This window comes from Bufo gargarizans, chromosome 11, assembly GCF_014858855.1.
Source record: "Bufo gargarizans isolate SCDJY-AF-19 chromosome 11, ASM1485885v1, whole genome shotgun sequence".
Classification (NCBI taxonomy): domain Eukaryota; kingdom Metazoa; phylum Chordata; class Amphibia; order Anura; family Bufonidae; genus Bufo; species Bufo gargarizans.
In genome coordinates, this window is record NC_058090.1 from 64,069,524 (window position 1) to 64,095,359 (window position 25,836).

A 25,836-nucleotide genomic window follows, 5' to 3' on the forward strand; every position below is an offset into this window, starting at 1 on the left:
CCTATCGAGTCCCATAATAATTAATGGGTTCCATCCACTATACAGTAGAATATATTGTAAATGGGTTTTCCAGGACTTTTATTCTGCACTGCTTCCATTCAGTAACCATTGATAGTGATAGAGCTGTGTAGCTCCAGTGCCTATTTCTTGCACCAAAGTTATTGAAAAACAGGTCATTGGCACCAGGAGTCAGACTCCTGAGGATCAGATACTGATGACCTACCTTAAAAATGAGTAATCATTATAAAAGTACTGGAAAAAAACCTTTAAACATATCACTCTCACCCACTAAGCTTTCCACAGTGCTGCATCCCATACATTTCCTTCTTCATCTCTGTCTACCACCCTAATCATGCTTTATTTTCTGCAAATGATCTAACACTAAAAAAAAAGAAAAAATATTCTCCTAGACTGCAGTCACAGAAGAACAATCATAATGCAGATCTAAACACATTCAGGTTTTGTAAAAAGCTGGGTCTCAACTCAGGAGAAAATGTACTTAAAGGGGGTATCCCATGACTAATGTAAAAATTGAAAATTAGACATAATATAGTACATGACAAATTCTTTCTAACAAAACCAAACAAGCCCTGTACCTTACATGGATCCAGAGATCTCCCCATTCATTGCTCTGCTAGATTTATATCAAGCTGACAGCTCAGGGGAGTGTCTGTTCTTCTGCAGCTCAGGGTGTGTGTCTCAGCTCTCCCTATCACAGCTCAGGGGGCGTGTCCATTCTCTCCCTATCACAGCTCAGGAGGCAGTTAAAGGATGAAACTGAGCATGTGCGGCCATCTCAGTGAGCAGGATAAAGAAATAAATAAAAAAACAGCAGGTGTAGGTGGTGCTACACAGATATATTTTATTGAATAACCCAGTGGCTATACTAAATCTTTAATTACATGCAATCGCAAAAGTATTCAGATTCAGGTGCTGGTTTGAAAACTCTAGAATATTGTTCATGGGACAACCCCTTTAAGACATACGTTAAAGCAAAATAAGGGTACAGCCACACATAGCATGTGTGGCCATACCCTACCAGTTAAAAGGAACCAACTAGGTATACTGTATATGCACACATTCAGTATTTGCTAGGATATTCTTTTGCTGGGGCTCTTTGACAATACACATTTACCAGTTATTAGGCCATACTGCCTCTTACACCAGACTTTATAGACACTTCAGAAACTGCCCAACAGGAGTATGCCTTACACAGCTCTAGCTGACACTTGACATTGTGCTTGATTACATTAGGTGCTTATGAAGTTTTACACTACCGTATATACTCCACAATAGGAAGACACAGGAATTAATGCCATCCCGCCATTATGTGTATCTTATTTCTGAAGTGTGCCACTAAAGGAAAGGTCCTGACACACATTTAATCCTATCAACTATTTGCTAAACAGACAACAAGGTAAAAAACTGCAAATAGATGCAATTATCACTGGCCAGGTCTGCGATACAAGATGGGCAGAATAGAGGTGTTACGTCCCATTACTACGCTGACACCTGATGTACCAGGCGACCCTCACTCAGGTCAGGTGCCCCCCTCCTTCCACTGCTTCACATGTCAAATCCAATCAACAACAACAAAGCACTGGTTGAAGGAACACCGCTGTATCGTGCTATATCCTGAGAGCAACAATGGTAAACTATCAGCCAGAAACATGGAGTGCAAGCTTTTCTGTCAAGGGAAAGCAACCATATTCTGCCACAAAATAAATATATTCAAAGATTACACAATAGACGTTAGTGGCGAGGGGATGACTGCATATAGTTATTAGTAGAGATTAGTGGCGTCGCTAGAGGGGGGCGAGGGGGGGCAATTGCCCCCCCTATGTTGTCCCTTGCCCCCCCGGGTGCCCCCCCCCCCGCTGATTCCCCAGAGTGAATACTAATGAGCGCTTCCATTATGGAAGCGCTCATTAGTACCGAAGGACCAGGAAGTGGTGAACGCTCTGTACTCACCACTTCCTGGTCCTCGGCTGTCGGCTGTGCAGGGCTGCGCACAGCGTGAGGGCGCTCTGTGACCTCACGCTGTGCGCGCCAGTTTAGAGCACAGTCGACTGAGGAGAAAATGGCAGGCGGCGTCCGTCCAGGAACAGGAGAGGTAAGTGTTTTTATTTTTTATTTTATAAAAAATGTGGCTGCTGGGGGCATTATGGGGGCTAATAGGAGGCATATAAGGGCTAATTGGAGCCATATGGGGCATTTGGAGGCATATTTGGGGGCTAATAGGAGGCATATGGGGGCTATTTGGGGGCTAATTGGAGGCATATATGGGGGCTAATTGGAGGCATATTTGGGGCTAATTGGAGGCATATTTGGGGCTAATTGGAGGCATATTTGGGGCTAATAGGAGGCATATGGGGCTAATAGGAGGCATATGGGGCTGATAGGAGGCATATGGGGGCTAATTGGAGGCATATGGGGGCTAATTGGAGGCATATGGGGGCCTATGGGGCTAATTGGAGGCATATGGGGGCTAATTGGAGGCATATGGGGGCTAATTGGAGGCATATGGGGGCATATGGGGCTAATTGGAGGCATATGGGGCTAATTGGAGGCATATGGGGGCTAATTGGAGGCATATGGGGCTAATTGGAGGCATATGGGGGCATATGGGGGCTAATAGGAGGCATATGGGGGCTAATTGGAGGCATATGGGGGCTAATTGGAGGCAAATGGGGGCATATGGGGCTAATAGGAGGCATATGGGGGCAATAGGAGGCATATGGGGGCTGATAGGAGGCATATGGGGGCTAATAGGAGGCATATGGGGGCTAATAGGAGGCATATGGGGGCTAATTGGAGGCATATGGGGGCTAATTGGAGGCAAATGGGGGCATATGGGGCTAATAGGAGGCATATGGGGTAATAGGAGGCATATGGGGGCTGATAGGAGGCATATGGGGGCTAATAGGAGGCATATGGGGGCTAATAGGAGGCATATGGGGGCTAATAGGAGGCATATGGGGGCTAATTGGAGGCATATCGGGGCTAATTGGAGGCATATGGGGGCATATGGGGCTAATAGGAGGCATATGGGGGCTAATAGGAGGCATATGGGGGCTAATAGGAGGCATATAGGGGCTAATTGGAGGCATATGGGGGCTAATTGGAGGCATATGGGGGCTAATTGGAGGCATATGGGGGCTAATTGGAGGCATATGGGGGCATATGGGGGCTAATAGGAGGCATATGGGGGCTAATAGGCATATGGGGGCTACTTGGAGGCATATGGGGGCATATGGGGCTAATAGGCATATGGGGGCTAATAGGAGGCATATGGGGGCTAATAGGAGGCATATAGGGGCTAATAGGAGGCATATGGGGGCTAATTGGAGGCATATGGGGGCTAATTGGAGGCATATGGGGGCTAATTGGAGGCATATGGGGGCATATAGGGGCTAATAGGAGGCATATAGGGGCTAATAGGAGGCATATGGGGGCTAATTGGAGGCATATGGGGGCTAATTGGAGGCATATGGGGGCTAATTGGAGGCATATGGGGGCATATGGGGGCTAATTGGAGGCATATGGGGGCTAATTGGAGGCATATGGGGGCTAATTGGAGGCATATGGGGGCTAATTGGAGGCATATGGGGGCATATAGGGGCTAATAGGAGGCATATAGGGGCTAATAGGAGGCATATGGGGGCTAATTGGAGGCATATGGGGGCTAATTGGAGGCATATGGGGGCTAATTGGAGGCATATGGGGGCTAATTGGAGGCATATGGGGGCTAATTGGAGGCATATGGGGGCTAATTGGAGGCATATGGGGGCTAATAGGAGGCATATGGGGGCTAATAGGAGGCATATGGGGGCTAATAGGAGGCATATGGGGGCTAATAAGAGGCATAATGGGGGCTAATGAGGCATAAGGGCTGATATGGGAGCTAATGAGGCATAAGGGCTGATATGGGGGCTAATGAGGCATAAGGGCTGATATGGGGGCTAATGAGGCATAAGGGCTGATATGGGAGCTAATGAGGCATAAGGGCTGATATGGGGGCTGATATGAGAGGCATAATGAGGGCTAATGAGAGGCATAATGTGTCATCCACAGATGCCCCCATAACAGTGTGTCTTCCACAGATCCACCATAACAGTGTGCCTGTGCACTGACGAGAGACAGAAAGAAGGGGAAAGAATACGTGGATGCAAGCAGAGGACGGCACAGCAGACGACTGAGTAGCTTCTTTTGTAAGTAAATTGCTTTATTATAACTGTATCCCTGCATATCGCAATTCACTCGTATTTTGTAATCTTATTGATATATACTTATTTTGTTTGTGCCCCCCCATTTTTGACTGTGGTATCTTTGTGCCCCCCCTATATATTGTTCCTAGAGTCGCCACTGGTAGAGATGAGCGAATCACGTCGATTTGCATAACATTTTATTGTAATACTGTACAAAGCGGGAGCTCCGTACAGTACTAGAATGTATTGGCTCTGAAGAGCCGAAGTTATTACTTCTTGAAGTCTCACGAGATATTAACTTTGTGAATTAATTATTACTGTAAAGAACCTTGATACTGAACTTGGGTTGGGTACCGAGTGGTACTTTAGTTTTTCATCTATAGTTTTTTTTAGGGGTGCAACCGAAATTTCGGCGGCCGAAAATATCGGCCGAAAATGCACCTAATCTGTTTCTGCCGATATTTTTACATATCGGCCGGAAATAGCGGGGAGGGACTGGGAGGAGGAGCTGGGGGCCGGTGCGTTCACTGTGCTCCGGCCCCCAGCTCCAGTAGTTATAAAATGTGTGCAATTAATAAGCATTCTATTCATGAGGCCCCCTCTGCAGTATTACATTCAATACAGCCACATCCTACTCACAGGGCTGTCATCTTAATGCTGGCCGGCCGGGCAGACGAGCGGCAGCGTCACGACTGACGTCACATGCCTGCGCCGCCTCCTTCATTCAGAAAGTAGGCCGGGCACATGACGTCAGTTGTGACGCTGCCGCTCGTCTGCCCGGCCGGCCAGCATTAAGATGACAGCCCTGTGAGTAGGATGTGGCTATATTGAATGTAATACTGCAGAGGGGGCCTCATGAATAGAATGCTTATTAATTGCACACATTTTATAACTACTGGAGCTGGGGGCCGGAGAACAGTGAACGCACCGGCCCCCAGCTCCTCCTCCCAGTCCCTCCCCGCTATTTTTTATTAATTGTACAATGGGGGGGGGGGGGGGGCTGTGGATGGCACTGTTATGGGGTGGGGGTCTGTGGATGGCACTGTTATGGGGTGGGGGTCTGTGGATGGCACTGTTATGGGGTGGGTGGGGGTCTGTGGATGGCACTGTTATGAGGTGGGGGGGTCTGTGGATGGCACTGTTATGAGGTGGGGGGGGTCTGTGATGGCACTGTTATGAGGTGGGGGGGTCTGTGGATGGCACTGTTATGGGGTGGGGGGTCTTTTAAAAGTATTTGGGCAAAAAGGCAGTTTCGGTTTCGGTCAAGGGGTATTCTGAATTTTCGGTTTCGGACCAGAATTTTCATTTCGGTGCACCCCTAGTTTTTTTTTATCGAATATAACATTAATCCCATGATTAATGTAAAAAATGAAAATCCCATATCATATAGTACGTGTCTCTTTCTAACAAACTAAGAACCAACCCTGTACCTCACATGGATCCCCTGCTAGATGTCAAGACGGCAGCTTAGAGGGCATGTAGTTTTTCAGGTATAAAACTATACTACATTTTTAATTACATGCAATAATAAAAGTATTCAGATCCAGGTGCTGATTTAAAAAATGTTGAATATTTTTCATGGGACAACTCTTTTAACCCCCTTAGTGACCAACAATGTGACGTTTTACATCTGAGGTGGCTAAGTGTTGCATGGGTTCCCCTAGCTAGATGGAGAAGGTGTTCAGCTGTCTAATGACAGTCAGACCCCTACGTCAGACCCTGATTGGTTAAACTTCTGGAAAAGTGGTTTCAGATGGAAGAGGTTTCCATTTTCACCCCAAAAGGTACCATGTTTGATTTGATCACTGTACAGTTCACATGCATTTGTCCAACACAGCACTGCCTGTTGTAGGGTCTCAGATAATATGCCCTCATTCATATTCTATATAGAGCACAGCATTAAAACTTGGGATGCTTTGAATTCCCTTTGCTTTACCACTTCCACTGGGAGATAATTTCATGAGTCAAACCATTTTCTGCAAGGGAGAAACATATTGTTCACAGAATCTCAAAACAAACAATATTAATGTGTTACACCTCCTCTGGGGTTAAGAGCATTTTATGTGTGAATTCATTATTTTGCCAACAATGGATAAAAGATTCTCAAGGCTCTCTAATGGTGGAACCTACAGCTGATTTAAACGTAACTACTGCAATTTCAGCAATTCTTCCTCAAAATCATACAGGCGTATGTCTCCCTTGACCAACCCATATCACACTTGACTGGCAAAATGATGGCCTGGAGTTTGGTTAAATTGTTCTCTCTGTCAATAGAAAAAAAAGCTAAGAAAAAACATCAGCGTCAGCCACCCTTCCAATATCTCCAGCACTGTGAAGCTTACAGAGATTTTTCTGTGCATTCATTCAGATTGTATGGGTACTCAGTTTTATCCTTAAAAAGCCAATGCATCTTAAATACATGGTAATTCTACATGAAAAGCATTGCCAACAAAAACAGCTACAAAGAGGGTTCATTTACTAGCTAAATGGCTCTTTTTTGGTGTATATTTGTCGCGTGAAATGTTGCACACCATTTTTTGCGTAAATTTTGCAAGATATGCCTCAGTTCGCTACTTTTTACAGCGTTCTATTTTTATGACAAATTAATGGGTTTACACCTGTTTTAGACTACATTTATTACTTTTGACATTTTCAAATGTCACAAAAAAGGTGCATCCTACGCCAGGCTTCCAGAGTCTACTTTTACACAAATAAGTGTGAACCATATTGCAATCACGGCAAATATATTATTTAGGCTCACCATTTCATACATTTGGCGCAGACACAAAAAGCAAAGACAGACTCAAAAATGAGACAACAACCGCAAATAATAAATGTTCCCCAAAATGTTTATATAAGCAAACCCAAAGATGTTAACCACATAATGGCACACCTCATTGTGATGCTGACCACAAAGAGGCATACCGTTTGGAATAATTACTGGACTGTATTATTCCCTAGAAATACAGACGTGGACAAAATTGTTGGTACCCTTTGGTCAATGAAAGAAAAAGTCACAATGGTCACAGAAATAACTTTAATCTGACAAAAGTAATAATAAATTAAAATTCTATAAATGTTAACCAATGAAAGTCAGACATTGTTTTTCAACCATGCTTCAACAGAATTATGTAAAAAAATAAACTCATGAAACAGGCATGGACAAAAATGATGGTACCCCTAACTTAATATTTTGTTGCGCAACCTTTTGAGGCAATCACTGCAATCAAACGCTTCCTGTAACTGTCAATGAGACATCTGCACCTCTCAGCAGGTATTTTGGCCCACTCCTCATGAGCAAACTGCTCCAGTTGTGTCCGGTTTGAAGGGTGCCTTTTCCAGACTGCATGTTTCAGCTCCTTCCAAAGATGCTCAATAGGATTGAGGTCAGGGCTCATAGAAGGCCACTTTAGAATAGTCCAATTTTTTCCTCTTAGCCATTCTTGGGTGTTTTTAGCGGTGTGTTTTGGGTCATTGTCCTGTTGCAAGACCCATGACCTGCGACTGAGACCAAGCTTTCTGACACTGGCTAGTACATTTCTCTCTAGAATTCCTTGATAGTCTTGAGATTTCATTGTACCCTGCACAGATTCAAGACACCCTGTGCCAGACGCAGCAAAGCAGCCCCAGAACATAACAGAGCCTCCTCCATGTTTCACAGTAGGGACAGTGTTCTTTTCTTGATATGCTTCATTTTTTCGTCTGTGAACATACAGCTGATGTGCCTTGGCAAAAACTTCGATTTTTGTCTCATCTGTCCACAGGACATTCTCCCAGAAGCTTTGTGGCTTGTCAACATGTAGTTTGGCATATTCCAGTCTTGCTTTTTTATGATTCGTTTTCAACAATGGTGTCCTCCTTGGTCGTCTCCCATGTAGTCCACTTTGGCTCAAACAACGACGGATGGTGCGATCTGACACTGATGTTCCTTGAGCATGAAGTTCACCTTGAATCTCTTTAGAAGTCTTTCTAGGCTCTTTTGTTACCATTCGGATTATCCGTCTCTTAGATTTGTCATCAATTTTCCTCCTGCGGCCACGTCCAGGGAGGTTGGCTACAGTCCCATGGATCTTAAACTTATGAATAATATGTGCAACTGTACTCACAGGAACATCTAGTTGCTTGGAGATGGTCTTATAGCCTTTACCTTTAACATGCTTGTCTATAATTTTCTTTCTGATCTCTTGAGACAGCTCTTTCCTTTGCTTCCTCTGGTCCATGTCGAGTGTGGTACACACCATATCACCAAACAACACAGTGATTACCTGGAGCCATATATATAGGCCCAATGGCTGATTACAAGGTTGTAGACACCTGTGATGCTAATTAGTGGACACACCTTGAATTAACATGTCCCTTTGGTCACATTATGTTCTGTGTTTTCTAGGGGTACCATCATTTTTGTCCATGCCTGTTTCATGAGTTTATTTTTTTACATAATTCTGTTGAAGCATGGTTGAAAAACAATGTCTGACTTTCATTGGTTAACATTTATAGAATTTTAATTTATTATTACTTTTGTCAGATTAAAGTTATTTCTGTGACCATTGTGACTTTTTCTTTCATTGACCAAAGGGTACCAACAATTTTGTCCACGTCTGTATATGCCTCTAGTAACGAATATAGTATAATATACTGCATATAGCATAATAGTTCTATAGTTACATATTAATAGAATTAATAAACAATAATAATATTACACATCAGTCTGCCTTTGAGCTGATCATTAGTTTAAAGGGGTTATCCAACCCCTAAAATACCTCCCCATATGCTTGGGCCCTCAAAGAGGTTGTACTTACCTCGCTCCCCAGCACCCGCGTCGTTTCTGCGGATGAAAATATCCAGCATCGGGGGGTTGCTAATAGTAGGCCGCAATGAGAACGAGCGTGCCCAGCATCACCCACGATGCTAGGGAGGCTCGTTCCCATCACTCCCTGCTATTGGCTGCCCCCGTTCAGGCATTGGAAGCGACGCAGGTGCTGGGGAGCCAGTTGAGTACAACCTTTGTGAGGGGCCTGAGTATATGAGGAGGCAATTTAGGGGTTGGATAACCATTTTCAGAACCATATTTTCAGGAATATGAGATGCACCTGACCATAAGATGCACCCCAGATTTAGACAACAGCAAATTGAAAAAAAATGTTTTATACTTATTAAACCCTCCCTGGTGGTTTAAAGGGAATCTGACACCCCGATTTTGGACCATTTTCTGCAATATTACATGAGTAGTACTGCAGATATAGAGTCCAGATCACTGTTTTATTTTTTTCTAAGGTCCCCTCAGAGCTGCATTGAAGCAGGCTTTCACAGTCTATATTTACATACCTATTGCTTCCATCATGTTCTCAGCCAAAGCTCTTTAAGATTCTGTAGAGGATCACGTCTATTACCAGAGGCCCTGTGTCCTCTACCAGTGGTCCACAGTGAAGCTGGCTCTGTTGAATGGTGAGTGCTGGAGTTGGTGGCCGCAGTACTTGTGGGTCACAATGCACCCATGCATGTTATATGACTATAGGTTTCCTTTAGGCTTAGATTGATGGAGGTGTGGTGGCTGCATCACTATGAAAACATCCTGAGACGTCTCTAACTTCTCTTCCTGACCATTCTGCACCAGTACAGTTAGAGGCTATGTCAAAGAAAGGGAAGAGCCTACAGATCGATATACTACACTAAATTTGTTCCCTATCACTGTCCAATTTCTGCCCTGCACGCACTTTCAGTTGCGCATTAATGGTTTTGATGTCACTTGTGGCAGATCTGAATTCCACACACATTCCAGCACCCCCATTATACCTGAAACAAATGGTACAGTCCTGATTGCAGGAGGACCTAGTGCAGTCAGGCAGTTTCATGTGAAAATTATATCTTCCGTTACACACACAGTTTTGACCAGAACCCAGAAGTTAGATAATACAAAGAGGAATCAAAGAGTGGATAGCTCATCTTCCTCTTCCTGAGATTATTACTTAATGGGAGTTTGTAATGAGGCCACAGAGAGAAGTATTCCAAGGTGTCCGCCCTGCGCCAAACTGGCTGCCAGGAATCCGGAGATCTAGTCAGCTGTATGAGCGATCTGCTGGGTTAATGCAGAAGCAGTAAGAGAGATCTGGCACTGCTGGATCACCCTGACTGCAGACTATAAGACACAGGCACCTTTACGCAAGATTTCTTTTAGTTAAAAAAGTGTGTCTTATAGTCTGGAATAAGTCATATAATTCCACAAATTCATATCAACTTTCTGTGTAACATGAGAGGGGTTAAATACAAATCTGAAGGCATTCACTTCATTTCTCAAGGACTGTAGAATTTTTGTCATGGTGTAAAAGTGCTGGATTTTTTCTACCAGCTCAGAAGGCAAGCAGGTTCAGATTGTCAATGGAAAATAACGTATAGTTCTGGAAGCTAACACATCATTTGGAAAGCAGAAGTGTGCATGAGGAAACAATCTAATGAAAAGCTCAATACTGACAGACCTGAGACCATGGAGGACACATATTCTGATATTTTCACCTGAATCCCACTTCATTAATATACATAAGAGTTCCAAGATCAGGAACCTTTCTTTTAAGCAGTAAGATGGTTACAAAAATGCCACACAACTTCTAAGAACAAAAGGGAACTCAAAGCATTCCCATGCTCTCATCGGACCATATCATTTGTCAGGTGTGTGAATACATCAATATGAACTAGAAAAGCTACAATTTATGGGGAAATTGTGTGACTTGCTCTTGCCTCTACCAGTAGTCTACAACTGGAGTGGCTGGAGTAACTGGGTGGAGTGGCTGGAGTAACTGTTGTGTGGTTGGAGTGGCTGGAGTAACTGTTGTGTGGTTGGAGTGGCTGGAGTAACTGTTGTGTGGTTGGAATGGCTGGAATAACTGTGGAAAGGTTGGACTGTGCAGAGTAACTTTATGGAGTGGGCAGAGTAACTGTGTGGAGTGTTTGGAGTGAGTAAAGATTTTAGGTTTACACATTACACTAACCCATTGATTGATGACATTTAAAAAGTGCACATGGCAAGCTTGATAGAGTGAGAAATGCACTTCAACTTTTATTTATATACAGTAGCACATTTAATTGCAATGTTGTTGCCCAGAGCTTCACAGTTACATTAAAACATACATTTATAAAACATTAGCAGCATTATCAAGCCTAGCAGATGAAGGTATGACCACATGCATTTGGGGGGTCTCAGCATCTTGACGTAGAATCAAGGTGAAGGTGTGCTATCTGATGATATTGATAATCAGTGTTCACAACCACTGTTTCCTGGCAACGCTCATTCCTGTTTATGCAGGTTCTAAGCGTGTGACACCACATCACGATGTACCTCCTGGGCACATTCACTGTCACAAACCTCCATTTCCACTATGCTGCTGTGGGGCTCCGGATCCCGAAAGCGTGGGTATGAAAGACCCAGTTTAGTCCAGCGTATCTTTGCAGCTTTAGATCTCTTTCCTTTAGATGGCGTGATGATATTCACACAGCTCTAATTTATTTGTGTAAATGTAGCTAGCTGAAACACCAGTGGGACAGTGGAGAAAAGTAATAGATAATCTAATTAAAGAAGAACGTGTGATGAAGAACCATACTAAAAAAATCACAAAATCTCGACCAAGTATGGAAAAACTGGTTACTTTAGGGTTGGAGGTTGTTTTTTTTTTGTTTTTTTTTCCTCTCGTCCTCCCCTCCCCTCTCCTCATGGGTGGGAGGGTATTAAGGAGGGAAGGGGGAGAGGGAGGGAGGAGGGAGGGGGGAAAAGGGGAAGGAAGGAAAAAAGAGAAAGAAAAAAGATAAATTGTAATTACTAATCGTTAATATCTGACTTTTATCTATTGTTGGACTAATGTGTTCTTCTTTGGATGTTTTTTTTTTCTATGAAATTAAAATAAAGATTAATATTTAAAAAAAAAAAAAAAAAAAAAAAAAAAAAAGCTAGTTGAAACACCTCAAATACTCTCTACTGTATAAAACTTATTTCCAAACTTTTAAAGGGGTTGGCCACCCTAAGTATCAAAAATCCAAAGTGCCCCAAACAATAGCCCAAATTATGAAGTATTTATATCAGATAAATGTGCTGGCTATATGTAATCTACCTAATCTGTTCACCATGACATGTTCCCCTGAGGAGCTTCCTCAGACCGGCTGTGTGGGCGGAGCAGCTGTAAAGTGAAAGTAAATATCCCAGCATGCATTGCAGCAAGCATCTTCAGAGGAGTAGTCACATGACATCCCCGCCCACCTCTGTTCCTATAGACACAAGAGCCCCTCCGACTTCTGTACAGACACAGCAATAGAAAGCACACCCCAGTCCCACCAGTAAAGAGAGGTCACTTCACTGGCAGTTGCCATCTTTAAACGGTTGTAGTTTAAAAATTATAAATCCTACAGCGAAGAGCTTTATATTGTAAGAATCACAAGACCCAGACCTACATTTTAAAAGGCACAGTCACAGTTTAGAAATTGCCCTTCAAATATGAGGTGGCTAGAGGGGAGTTTCAACGAATGTCAGTGGGCGGCGTGAGTTGCAAACAAATAGTCATATTGTGAAAACTATCAGGACTATGGCTTAGCCGTGGACATTTTCAGTGGCAGCGGGGATAGCTGAACGTTTTGATATTTGTGTAGGTGGGCTTGTAAATGAGGGAGTGTTGGCAGTTTAGAAATCATCTCCTGATTTTTCAGCTCCCACTCTAGTTTTGAACATTCCGCCATTCATTCCTATGGGACCAATTTCACCACAAAAACACCGATATTTCATGAACCATTTGGCGAAACGTTTCACAAAGTAATAGCACACCAATCGAGAACAATCCCCACGTTTAGGTATATTACAGTCTATGTAGTGTAAAAACCGTGGGAGGAGTTAGAGTGGTAAATTTGGCTATAATAATAAAAATATATATGTGAGATAACAGTAAGTGGTCTTGCCATGCAAGAACACTTAATAAGAATATATCATTGGACATGGCAAATACCATATTTTTTGGACTCTAAGATACACTTTTCTCCCCCAAAAGTGAGGGAAAAGAGGCAATGTTAATTACCACCTTCCATTATGAAAGCAGTCATCAGCATGTGGGAGGCGTGGTGAGGGAAGTGCTGCACAGTACTCACCCTCCCTGGTCTTCTTCCGGGCCAAAAGAAAAACAGGGAGCGGTGAGTGAGTAGCAAGGAGCAAGTGAGGTAAGTTTATTTTATTTTTTTATATCTGATCTGAGGCTGATGGAGTCTGATTGGGGGTCTGATCTGAGGCTGGTGGGGGTCCAATCCGAGAGTGGTGGGGGTCCAATCTGAGACTGATGGGGGTCCAATCTGAGACTGATGGGGAACTGATCTGAGACTGATGGAGGTTGGGGGTCTGATCTGAGGTTGATAAAGCGCAGGGGTATGATTTTGGGGTCTGATGAAAAATATTTTTTTTCTTTTATAGTCCAAAAAATATGGTATCTTTTGTAAACCAGATAGGTAAAGCAAAACTTTATTTAGCATTTTATACTAGATCCTAAGACAATGTATCACTGTGTGATTGTATGCATACAGAATATATATTATTTTATTTATATATGTTATCCATAATATATGTTCTTTATCAGTCTAAGGGCTTTTCTAACTATTGGAGAGTGGCTAGCAGCCATCATTTCAAAGTTTTATAGCAGTCACTATCAAACCAACCTGGAGGACTTTGCTGTCACACCCTGAAAAAACTAGTCTGCAGTAAGGTCCTGGTTCACTGAAGATTATACGCATAACTACATTTAGGACAACTGTGTTTTCGTCATAAGAACAGAATACAGAGAGGATGCCTCTCTATAACTATAATGGGGTCTCTGTCAGGTGTCCGTCTTGGTGCCCATCATCTACAGGACAAACTATTGAAACATGCTACACTGTTCTGTCTAATGGATTATGTGACAGGGGTCCCTAACAGAGCCTCTAACACACATGTATGAAGCCTAATTCTTAAACCAGAACGTTTCATGTGCTTGCAATAAAATAACTATTATTTGTGCCTATCTTTTGTCATTGTTTGTAAATTGACATTGGGTATGGATGGGTGCATGAAATCTAAACGGTTACACCCTTCCCAACAATTCAATATAATTAAGTACCTTAAGTTGAGGTCTGGAGGACAAGGGATGGGACATGCAGTCATAGGCCTGGAGGCTCCCCTGCCATGAGAAAAAAACAAAATATACACATGAGGCAGGTTATCACCCTCAGCCATGCACCTTTTTATGTTATGTCCCTCCTCCTCAAATACAGCTACTTGTAAAGTCACTGCAAATATTTTGATCATAATGCTTTTTTTCTATGACATAACAAAAAAACAAACCATGGTGAATAATTTTTATTTAGGCCCTCTTTACCTTTCACTAAGCAGTTTATGAGGTCTTTATATGTCATATCTGATATACAGTCCAGACCAAAAGTTTGGACACACCTTCTCATTCAAATAGTTTTCTTTATTTTCATGACTATAAAAATTGTAGATTCACACTGAAGGCATCAAAACTATGAATTAACACATGTGGAATTATATACATAACAAAAAAGTGTGAAACAACTGAAAATATGTCATATTCTAGGTTCTTCAAAGTAGCCACCTTTTGCTTTGATTACTGCTTTGCACACTCTTGGCATTCTCTTGATGAGCTTCAAGAGGTAGTTACCTGAAATGGTTTTCACTTCAAGGTGTGCCCTGTAAGGTTTAATAAGTGGGATTTCTTGTCTTACAAATGGGGTTGGGACCATCAGTTGCGTTGTGGAGAAGTCAGGTGGATACACAGCAGATAGTCCTACTGAATAGACTGTTAGAATTTGTATTATGGCAAGAAAAAAAGCAGCTAAGTAAAGTAAAACGAGTGGCCATCGTTACTTTAAGAAATGAAGGTCAGTCAGTCCGAAAAATTGGGAAAACTTTGAAAGTGTCCTCAAGTGCAGTCACAAAAACCATCAAGCGCTACAAAGAAACTGGCTCACATGCAGACCGCCCAAGGAAAGGAAGACCAAGAGTCACCTCTGCTGCGGAGGATAAGTTCATCCGAGTCACCAGCCTCAGAAATCGCAGGTCAACAGCAGCTCGGATTAGAGACCAGGTCAATGCCACACAGAGTTCTAGCAGCAGACACATCTCTAGAACAACTGTTAAGAGGAGACTGTGTGAATCAGGCCTTCATGGTAGAATATCTGCTAGGAAACCACTGCTAAGGACAGGCAACAAGCAGAAGAGACTTGTTTGGGCTAAAGAACACAAGGAATGGACATTAGACCAGTGGAAATCTGTGCTTTGGTCTGATGAGTCCAAATTTGAGATCTTTGGTTCCAACCACCGTGTCTTTGTGCGACGCAGAAAAGGTGAACGGATGGACTCTACATGCCTGGTTCCCACCGTGAAGCATGGAGGAGGAGGTGTGATGGTGTGGGGGTGCTTTGCTGGTGACACTGTTGGGGATTTATTCAAAACTGAAGGCATAATGAACCAGCATGGCTACCACAGCATCTTGCAGCGGCATGCTATTCCATCCGGTTTGCGTTTAGTTGGACCATCATTTATTTTTCAACAGAACAATGACCCCAAACACACCTCCAGGCTGTGTAAGGGCTATTTGACCATGAAGGAGAGGTATGGGGTGCTGCGCCAGATGACCTGGCCTCCACAGTCACCAGACCTGAACTCAATCAAGATGGTTTGGGGTGAGCTGGACCGCAGAGTGAAGGCAAAATGGCCAACAAGTGCTAAGTACCTCTGGGAACTCCTTCAAGACTCTTGGAAGACCATTTCAGGTGACTACCTCTTGAAGCTCATCAAGAGAATGTCAAGAGTGTGCAAAGCAGTAATCAAAGCAAAAGGTGGCTACTTTGAAGAACCTAGAATATGACATATTTTCAGTTGTTTCACACTTTTTTGTTATGTATATAATTCCACATGTGTTAATTCATAGTTTTGATGCCTTCAGTGTGAATCTACAATTTTTATAGTCATGAAAATAAAGAAAACTCTTTGAATGAGAAGGTGTGTCCAAACTTTTGGTCTGTACTGTACATATACCTATCTTCCCTTTTCTTCAAGTAGTATTTGGTCTTCACTTTTAAGCATTTCCTCCTAAAAATCACCAGTTCGCCAGTACTTCCATGTTTGGATAAATATATTTACAGTAAAATTATTACTCTTTTTAAAATCCATTTTCTGAAAAGGGAGGATTCTAAAGCCTGCAGAAACTATTGTTAAAGGGATATTTTGGTATCAGTAAATAAGTCTTATTCTCTGTATAATAAAAAGTTATGCAACTTTCTAAAATAATTTCTGTACTAATACTTTATGGTTTCAAAAATCTCAGATTGCTGTCATTCAACAGAAATGTTCATTGTTTACAAAGGTAACAAGCTGCCACATGGCCATGAAGACAGCTTTTAAAAGTAAAGAATGTACGTTTACATTAATTGACTGTAGGAAAATAATAAAGCAAAAAAACACGCTGGTAAATTATATATTTTAATAACCCTGCATTATACAAAGAGTTAAAATAATTTTATAAAACTGGAATATACCTCTAATGTCATTACTAAACTAAGTAGCCTAGCATGCCTGCCAAGTAGTTCAATTGGGAGCTATCAATACCTGTCTATATATTATTCAATCAGAACCCTGTAAATATCCCACTGTATATAAGTTGTGTTTATGAATGTGATCTACAACTTATGATTCTTCACTTAAAATAAAAAAAAACTGTCCCAGCATGCCATGTTAGGGTACTTTCACACTTGCATTTTTCTTTTCTGCCATAGAGTTCCGTCCTAGGGGCTCTATACCAGAAAATAACTAATCAGTTTTATCCGAATGGAGAGTAATCCGTTCAGGATATCTTCAGTTCAGTCTTTTTGACTTTTCAGGACGGAGATAATACCGTGGCATGCTACGATTTTATCTCCGGCCAAAAGAACTGAACACTTGCCTGAATGCCAGATCCAGTATTTTTTTCCATAGGAATGTATTTGTGTCAAAATACCGGAATGCCGGAAATATCCTTCCGGTCTGCGCATGCGCAGACTGAAATAAGGGTGAAACAAATAACACTGGAAAGAGGGATCCGGCATTTCAATTTATTTGCAAGATGCCATCAGTTGGCATACGTTTTGACGGATCCGGCCGCAAGTGTGAAAGTAGCCCAACATTACGTGTGTAAGCTTCATTCATTCCAATATCTGGTCTCTGTAACTGTTTTATTTTTTCATAATTAAACAGTACAGTTGAATATAAGAGACTTTGTAATACATCTTAGGGTACTTTCACACTAGCGTTAGAAGAATCCTGCAGGCCAGATCCGGATATTCGTATGCAAACGGATATCTTTTTTTTCCGGATCCGTTAGACTTTTGCATAGAAATACCGGATCTGTCTTTCTGGTACCATCCGAAATAACGGATCCGGTATTTTTTTTTTACATCTATAAAGCACTGCGCATGCGCAGACTGGAAAACCGGATCCGGCAATGTGGAAATTTCCCAAACACTTGGTACCGGATCTGGCATTAATACATTTCAATAGAAATGAATGGCTGATCCAGCAAGTGCGGTAGTGTTCCGGGATTTTGGCTGGAAAAAAAAATGCAGCATGCTGCAGTATTTTCTCCAGTCAAATACCGTAAAACGGACGGAACGGAAGACATCCTGATGCATACTGAACGGATTTCTTTCCATTCAGAATGCATTAGGACAAACCGGATGCGTTCTTTTGCCGTATTGAGACCCTTCACCGGATTTCAATACCGGGAAAGAGTAACGCTAGTGTGAAAGTACACTTATCAGACAGAGATGCTTCCTTCTCCTTTTATCAGACAAAGATTCTTCCTTCTCCAATTCACTGTTGGGCTGCCTGCTCACTGAAGCATCAAATTACATAGAAGTTTATTGGGTTGGGAAAGGAAAGAGGAGAAGGGAGGGACAGCTGTAGACAGGCCAGAGGTGGAGAGACTGACAGAGAGACTGCTGCTGTTTTGTAAGTGATTTACTGATTACCTTCACTGCTGAATTTACATATAAACTATGTAGTCCTGCTAAACATTGTCTTCCATTACTGCTGTTCCTTCTGAGGGAATGCTGCAGAGAGTTAGGGGGCAGATCCTACTGTTCCTCCATTTAAGGTTACATAGTTAATACAGCTGAAAAAATACATAAATCTATCACAGTAAACCAAGGGATATGTGGGGACGTGAATTTTAGAAAAGGGGAGTTAGACCCATACTTCTATACATTTTCATTAGCATTAATACTATTTAATATTAAGAATTTATCCAAGCCTTTTTAAAAACCATCAACTGTTCCTGCTGTGATCACATTTGAGGTAGACTATTCCACAGATATACTTGACGCCTCTGAAGACTGAACTTTTTCTCCTCCGGATGGAGACAGTGCCCCATTGTCTTTAGAGGGAATTTTACATGGAACAGATTTTCGCCATAATTTTATATGAACCATTTACATATTTGTATGGTTTAATCATGTTCACTCTTAGATGCCTCTTCGCAAGACTAAATACATTTAATTATTTTAATCTTTGCTCATAACTAATACTCTCCATACCCATTATCAGTTTAGTCACTTATTTTTGTACTTTTCCAGCTCTAGGGCATCCTTTCTGTGGACTGGTGCCGAGAACTGAACTGCATATTCCAGATGAGGCCGCATCGCTTTGTAAAGTGATAATATTACATCCCTGTCCCGCGAGTCCATTCCTCTTTTAATACATGACAATATCCTGCTAGCCTTAGAAGAAGCTGATTGACATTACAGTACATGCTGTTAATTAGTCTATGATCCACAACTACACCCAAATCCTTCACTACAAAGGACTCTCCCAAGTGTTACTTTCCCTAGGAAAAACCAGATGCATAACTGTACACTTATCCACATTAAAGCTCATTTGCCTAGTGGATGCTCAAACACTCAGAGTATCCAAGTCAGCTTAGGCTACTTTCACACTGCCGTTTCTGGGTCCGCCTGCGAGATCCATTTCAAGGCTCTCACAAGCGGCCCCAAACGGATCAGTTCAGTCTCAATGCATTCTGAATGGATAAGGATCCGTTCAGAATGCATCAGTTTGGCTCCGTTCCGCCTCCATTCCGCTCTGGAGGCGGACACCAAACCGCTGCATGCAGCGTTTTGGTGTCTGCCTGGCGATGCAGAGCCAAACGGATTCGTCCTGACTTACAATGTAAGTCAATGGGGACGAATCCGTTTACATTGACACAAATATGGTGCAATTGTAAACGGATCAGTCCCCCATGGACTTTCAATGTAAGTCAGGACGGATCTGTTTGACTTACACTTAGACTTAGATTTTTTTTGGAGAGAATAATGCAGACGGATCCGTTCTGAACGGATACCAGCGTTTGCAATTATAGGTGCGGATCCGTCTGTGCAGATAACAGACGGATCTGCACATAACGCAGGTGTGAAAGTAGCCTTATAGTTTATGGTCATCTTCCATAGACTGCACAGTACTACATAGCTTGGTGTTATCTGCAAAAATAGAAACAGTCCCATCCTCTAGATCATTAATAAATAAGTTAAATAATGGAGAATCTAGGGGTATACCATCAAAATATAGGACTCATTGACAACTCTGTGGACACAGTCATTCAGCCAATTTTCAATCCATTTACAAACTATACTTTCTGAGCTTATAGACCTTATTTTACCTATTAAACGTCTATGAGGGACAGTATCAAATGACTTTGCAAACTCCAAGAACTTTACATCCACAGGAGCCCCTCTGTCCAGGCTTCTACTCACCTCATAAAAACAAATCAGGTTAATCTAACAACTTTTGTCCTTGGTAAACTCATTCTGTTATCACTTATGATATTATTAACAGTCAAATACTCATGAATATAGTCCGTTAAAAGCCCTTAAAACATTTTTTCCACAACATAAGTTAAGCTTACTGGTCCATAATAACTTGGGGAAGACCTTGAGCTCCGTTTAAATATGGACACCATATTTGCCTTGTGCCAGATGCTTGGCACTGTCCAGTCGCTAGAGAATCTCTAAAACATTATGAACAGGGGCACAGCAATAACTGAACTGGGTTCTTTAATAACTCTTAGGTGTAATCCATCTGGACCTGGAGCCTTGTTCACATTTGCCTTATTTAACTAAGCTGAGACCATATCTACAGTAAGCCAATTTAGCATATTAGTGGACGTACTAGCATTAACTACATCAGCTCCTTTCGGGTTTTTTTGTATATAGGGAGCTAAAAACCAATTTAGTAGTTCTGCCTTTTCCTTATCTTCATTGACCATCCCCCTATTGCCATTATTTTAGCACCTACCTGCTTTTAATAATTTAAATAATTTTGGGGAATTTGTTTTGCTCTCTTTAGCCACCTGCCATTCATTTTGCAGATATATATTTTTTACAGATTTTATCAAGCCCTTTGTAAATTTCTAAGAGTACAGCTGATCCTTCAGATTTGTATTTTTAAACTGCCTTTTTTACATTTACCTACTGTAAGCCATGTGATGTTTAATTTTAGTTACCTACAGAAATACATTTTGCAGTATAATTATCCAATGTAGATTTAAAGCTCTCCCATTAATACTCTTTTTTTATTCTCTGTGACAATAACTGCCCCCAGTCTATGCCCTGAAATTCTGCCCTGAAATGGGCCTTTCTAAAAAGGTGCATTTTGCCTTATATTAAAATAAGTGGATGATAAATGTTACAGATTAGCAAAAACAAAAAATTAGGTGAGAGGCAAATAGTATACAAACTGTATTAAGAAAATGTGTAATAAATCACTGAAGCTCTGAAAAGACACTGAACAAGACAAAGAACCTAAACAAGCTAAGGCTACTTTCACACTAGCGCTTGATCGGATCCGTTCTGAACGGATCCGATCATATTAATGCAGACGGAGGCTCCGTTCAGTACGGATCCGTCTGCATTAATAACTTAGAAAAAATTCTAAGTGTGAAAGCAGCCTGAGCGGATCCGTTCAGACTTTCAATGTAAAGTCAATGGGGGACGGATCCGCTTGAAGATTGAGCCATATGGTGTCATCTTCAAGCGGATCCGTTCCCATTGACTTACATTGTAAGTCTGAATGGATCCGCTCGCCTCCGCACGGCCAGGTGGACAGCTGAACGCTGCAAGCAGCGTTCAGCTGTCCGCCTGTCCGTGCGGAGGCGAGCGGAGCGGAGGCTGAACGCCGCCAGACTGATGCAGTCTGAGCGGATCCGCTCCATTCAGACTGCATCAGGGCTGGACAGAGGCGTTCGGGTCCGCTCGTGAGCTCCTTCAAACGGAGCTCACGAGCGGACCGACGAACGCTAGTGTGAAAGTAGCCTAAGCCATTTTAGCTCTGGAGCCTTCAAAATTGTGACTATAGATCTGGTCATAATGCAAGCTATGATTCATAATTATAAAATAAGTAAAGCATTGTATAAAAAGTTAAACATTATAGAAACTTGTAGAAAGTTACTCAACAATTTATGTAGATTCATTGTAAACAGTGTAAACACAAGGAAAGCCCTGTGAACATTTTTATAAAGGTGATGTACATTCTGAACTCTAGCTCTGTGGTGGCACTTCTAGTTAAAATATTAAAGTTAATAGTAAAAACAGTAATCGTTAAAATAGTAAAGTTAAAATATTATATAGCTATTCTGAGTGTTTACAGAGTGGTGCTATGGCTAAAAAAATGGACAAAAACAAGCAGTCAAGTTACAATATTTTACTTCAGGGTGACCTCTGTAAGTTGACAATACTGCAGTCTAAGTCAGAAAGCGACCTGTTTTATCACTGTTTATGTTTAAGATATTTTAAAATAATTTTGATGATGTTATTTTTACTTTTTATATTTGAAGTAAAAAAAAACATCCTGCATTTTTGCATTGGCAACTATGTCTAATAATTGGAGACACTTCTTGTTTTGTACAGATTACTTTACTGCAGTTAACTCATTCTGCTCCGTTCCTTGTACAATGACCTCTGCACAGGTCACAGAGCATGCCTAGAAAACTCTCCCATAGTCAATGAGGTCCTCTCCTGATCGCTGTGTCCATGGCCCATGGGGCTGCCATAAAGCAATTGTGTAATGCTTTATAAATGCTGTTAAGAACAGCTCAGGCAAAATCGCAGCTCCCACAATAAAGTTTAGGAAATAAAATTAAAAAATCTACAACTAGAAAATAAAAACATCAGAAAAAAAGGAGATGCTACTATCTAGTTTTAACTGGCAGATAACATTTTGACACATTTACTCAACTCTATATATATACACATCAACTCTATACTCTATACAGCTACATCAAGTACCTATTGCAGATCCATACAGTATTTTCTCCTGCAAGGTATGTTAATTGTAGTTGGAAAATATTGTAACCTGAGGCCTTTGTAACTTGTACAGACTTCTCACTGGATCTTGTTTCACAACACTATTTTTGGTGACTATCCAGACTTTGATATTGATAACCAATCCTCGATATCAGATTGGAGAGGGTCTGACACTCTGCACTCTCGCCAATCAGCTGTTATCTTGTAGCTCCAGCACCAGAATTATATAGCTCTGTCTTTTCTATAGACAACAGTATAATGGACGGAGCACTACAGTCACCAGTTCTATCCACTACACAATAGACAATACTGTATAGTAACAACTTTCAGTGCTACATCTACAAGGTAAACGCCGACCAGCAGGGGTGCAGTCTGTGATTGATGGCCTGTCCTGAGGATAGGCCATCAATATCAAAATCCCATTAAGGGGTTATCCTACAAATTAAAAATAAAATAACTGAATTAATGCACACCATTATTTTAACTATAACAATACAAAGATGTGCTGCTCTCCAGTGTAACATTTACCCTTTCTATCTTCTTTACTCACCCCTCTGCAGCTTGTCTTTTCAATTTCTGTGGGAGGGCAGCAACTCGTCACATGTGACTATCAAGCTGCTGAATGCCACAGGAGTTTATTGCAGTCAGCTCTTTCTAACCCCTTCTCGTGTCTTCCCCTCCTGCATAGAAAATAGTCCCTCAAACACAACCCCAGCAATTCTACTAATAAATAGCACTGACATTTAGCTATATATTAGAGATGAGTAAATTTCTTGAAATTCGTCTTGTTTCTGTTTAGGTGAATTTTTCCCCAAAGTTTGACTGTGTCCAAACCAATTCAACGCAAATTAAATGTGCTCCAGTGCCCTGCAAATTGGTATATGACATTCTAAGATCTCCTAAGGCTACATGCATACAACTGTGCCGTGTTTTGTGGTTCACAAATTGTGGATCTGCAGAACATGGATGCCCGGAGTATGCATTCTGTAATTTGCGGAACGGAATAGGCCGCCCATTATAGAAATGCCTATTCTTGTCCGAAAAATGGACAGGAATAAGACATGTTTTATTTTTTGGGTGGGGCCACAGAACAGAGCAATCTATGCGCTGTCCACATCTTTTGTGGCCTCATTGAAGTGAATGGGTCTGCATCTGAGCCGCAAAAAACGCAGCTCGGATGTAGGCCCAAATAACGGTCGTGTGCACAAGGTCTAAGACTGATATTTTTTCTCTCAAAAACCAAAGTCCTAGAAGATACAAAAGAGAGCAAAATCTTGAGACCTACAGTATGTGTAGTTCTCCTTTCAAAAGGAAGAGTACGGAATGTCCCCATATACTGAATGTGCAAGTCGGTTTCCTTTCCAAAAGGAAAATATAACTGTGTCAAGAGAAAATTGCATTGGTTAGCTGAGTGGCCTTTGTGGTGATCTTGGGAGAGCACTTTCTCATAAGGGAGGTCGCCTACTACGCATGAGGAGTACTTTAGTGTAGTCAATACCGATCTGCGTCTTTGGGAGAAATATATGCAAATCATCTAATCTGAATATCCTTCTTGGAAACCCAAAAGGTATGCAAATTAGCTTTACTTCCAAAAAGAAAAAAAAACACCCTAGTCTCTCTTTTGCTGTTTCCCAGAATAGCAGTACAGCATTGGCTGGACTACTATATTTTGCATGCATACTAGGTGGTCTCCATCATAAGAAAGAGCACTCCCAAGACCACCACAAAGGTCACTCAGCTAAACAGCGAATTGATTTGCTTGTCTCATTTGAAGAAGTGTACCCCCACTCTTACGAGCACCGCAGCCTTCTCGCAGCTTATCAAGCACAGTGTTGTACATTGTATAGCGACTGTGCTTGGTATCGTGCTCAGCCACATTCACTTCTAACCCCTTTTTAACTGTAGCAAACAGTGTCAGGCAGCTGCTGCCAAGCCATAGGTAATTTCATTAGACGCATCACAAGGATCATATATGAACATGGCGAGAACTTAGTTCTACCACTTTACAAATCACTAGTGAGACCGCACATGGATTATTGTGTACAATTTTAGAGAGGGTTCAGAGGAGGGCAACTAAAGAAATAACTGGAATGGGTGAACTACAGGACCCAGAAAGATTATCAAAATTATGGTTATTTAGATTACAATGAAGACAACTGAGGGGGGAGATCTAATAACTATGTATAAATATATCAAAATTCAGTTCAGAAATCTTTCCCATCATCTATTTGATCTATTTATACCCAGGACTGCGACTGTGACGAGGGGGAAAACAAGGTTTCTACAGCACAGAAGAGGATTCTTTACGGTAAGAGCAGTGAGACTATGGAACTCTCTGCCTGAGGAGGTGGTGATGGTGAGTACAGTAAAAGAGTTCAAGAGGGGCCTGGATGTATTTCTGGAGTGTAATTATATTATAAGCTATAGCTACTAGAATTCTGTAGAAGGGTTATTATTCCAGGAAATTATTCCAATTGTCTGACTGGAGTCGGGAAGGAATTTTTTTCCTTTAAGATATGGAAAATTGTCTTCCACCTCATGTTTTGTTTTTTTTCTTTCCACTGGATCAACATTGCAGGATAACTGGCTTAACTGGAAGAACATATGTATTTTTCAGTCCTATCAACTAGGTTACTAGTGTATGTTACTTTCATGGAATAACCCCTTTAACACTGATTATGGGACAAAAATAATCCTCTTCCAGCAAAATGCCCAAATCACAAATTAACTGCAAAAAGAAATTCCAAATGTAACTGGCCTTCGTAGAATGACGGCTTCACTGATGACTGCAGAAGTAAGCACACCATTGCATTGTATTGCTTGTAATGTGAGTTTGCAGGTTATGGCTCAAATTGTAATGCCTCAGCACCCTCATAATCCCTATGTCTTCTGTCTTTCAAAGAATTTCTTTGGCATTATGAGTGCAAAGTCATCAAAAGCAGCCTGGAGTCTTCTCATATTAATCCCCAGTGTGCACACTATTGTAATGTATTCTGCTCCTGTATCCGGCCTAAACCCTATATAATCCTTATTACTGGCTCTAGAATATATTGAGAGGAAAGTGAGACATGGAGGACAGCCTCCCTTTTTGCTAACCCCAGACTTCTTAGATCAGTAGGAGCTTGGAATCTACAGTAATAATTTTCCTGGCAACCAGCCTGCAGAGATAGCCTCTGATATTTCTTTACCAGGACATTATACCCTGCATTAACTATATTTTAATGTAAAAGTAAATACACTTTATCTCCAGAGGCGGATTTTACATCCAAAAAGCGAAGTTAAAATT

At 41.6% G+C, this 25,836-nt stretch overlaps 1 protein-coding gene across 1 annotated transcript in view; it reads right to left on the reverse strand.

The window, feature by feature from the left end:
* The window catches only part of NPAS3 (neuronal PAS domain protein 3), a 600,688-nt gene that overhangs the window by 421,429 nt on the left and 153,423 nt on the right, over nucleotides 1–25,836 (reverse strand). The window contains exon 2 of the mRNA XM_044272150.1: nucleotides 14,321–14,380. Coding sequence (XP_044128085.1) covers nucleotides 14,321–14,380 — 60 coding nt within the window. The remainder of the gene's footprint in view (nucleotides 1–14,320; nucleotides 14,381–25,836) is intronic.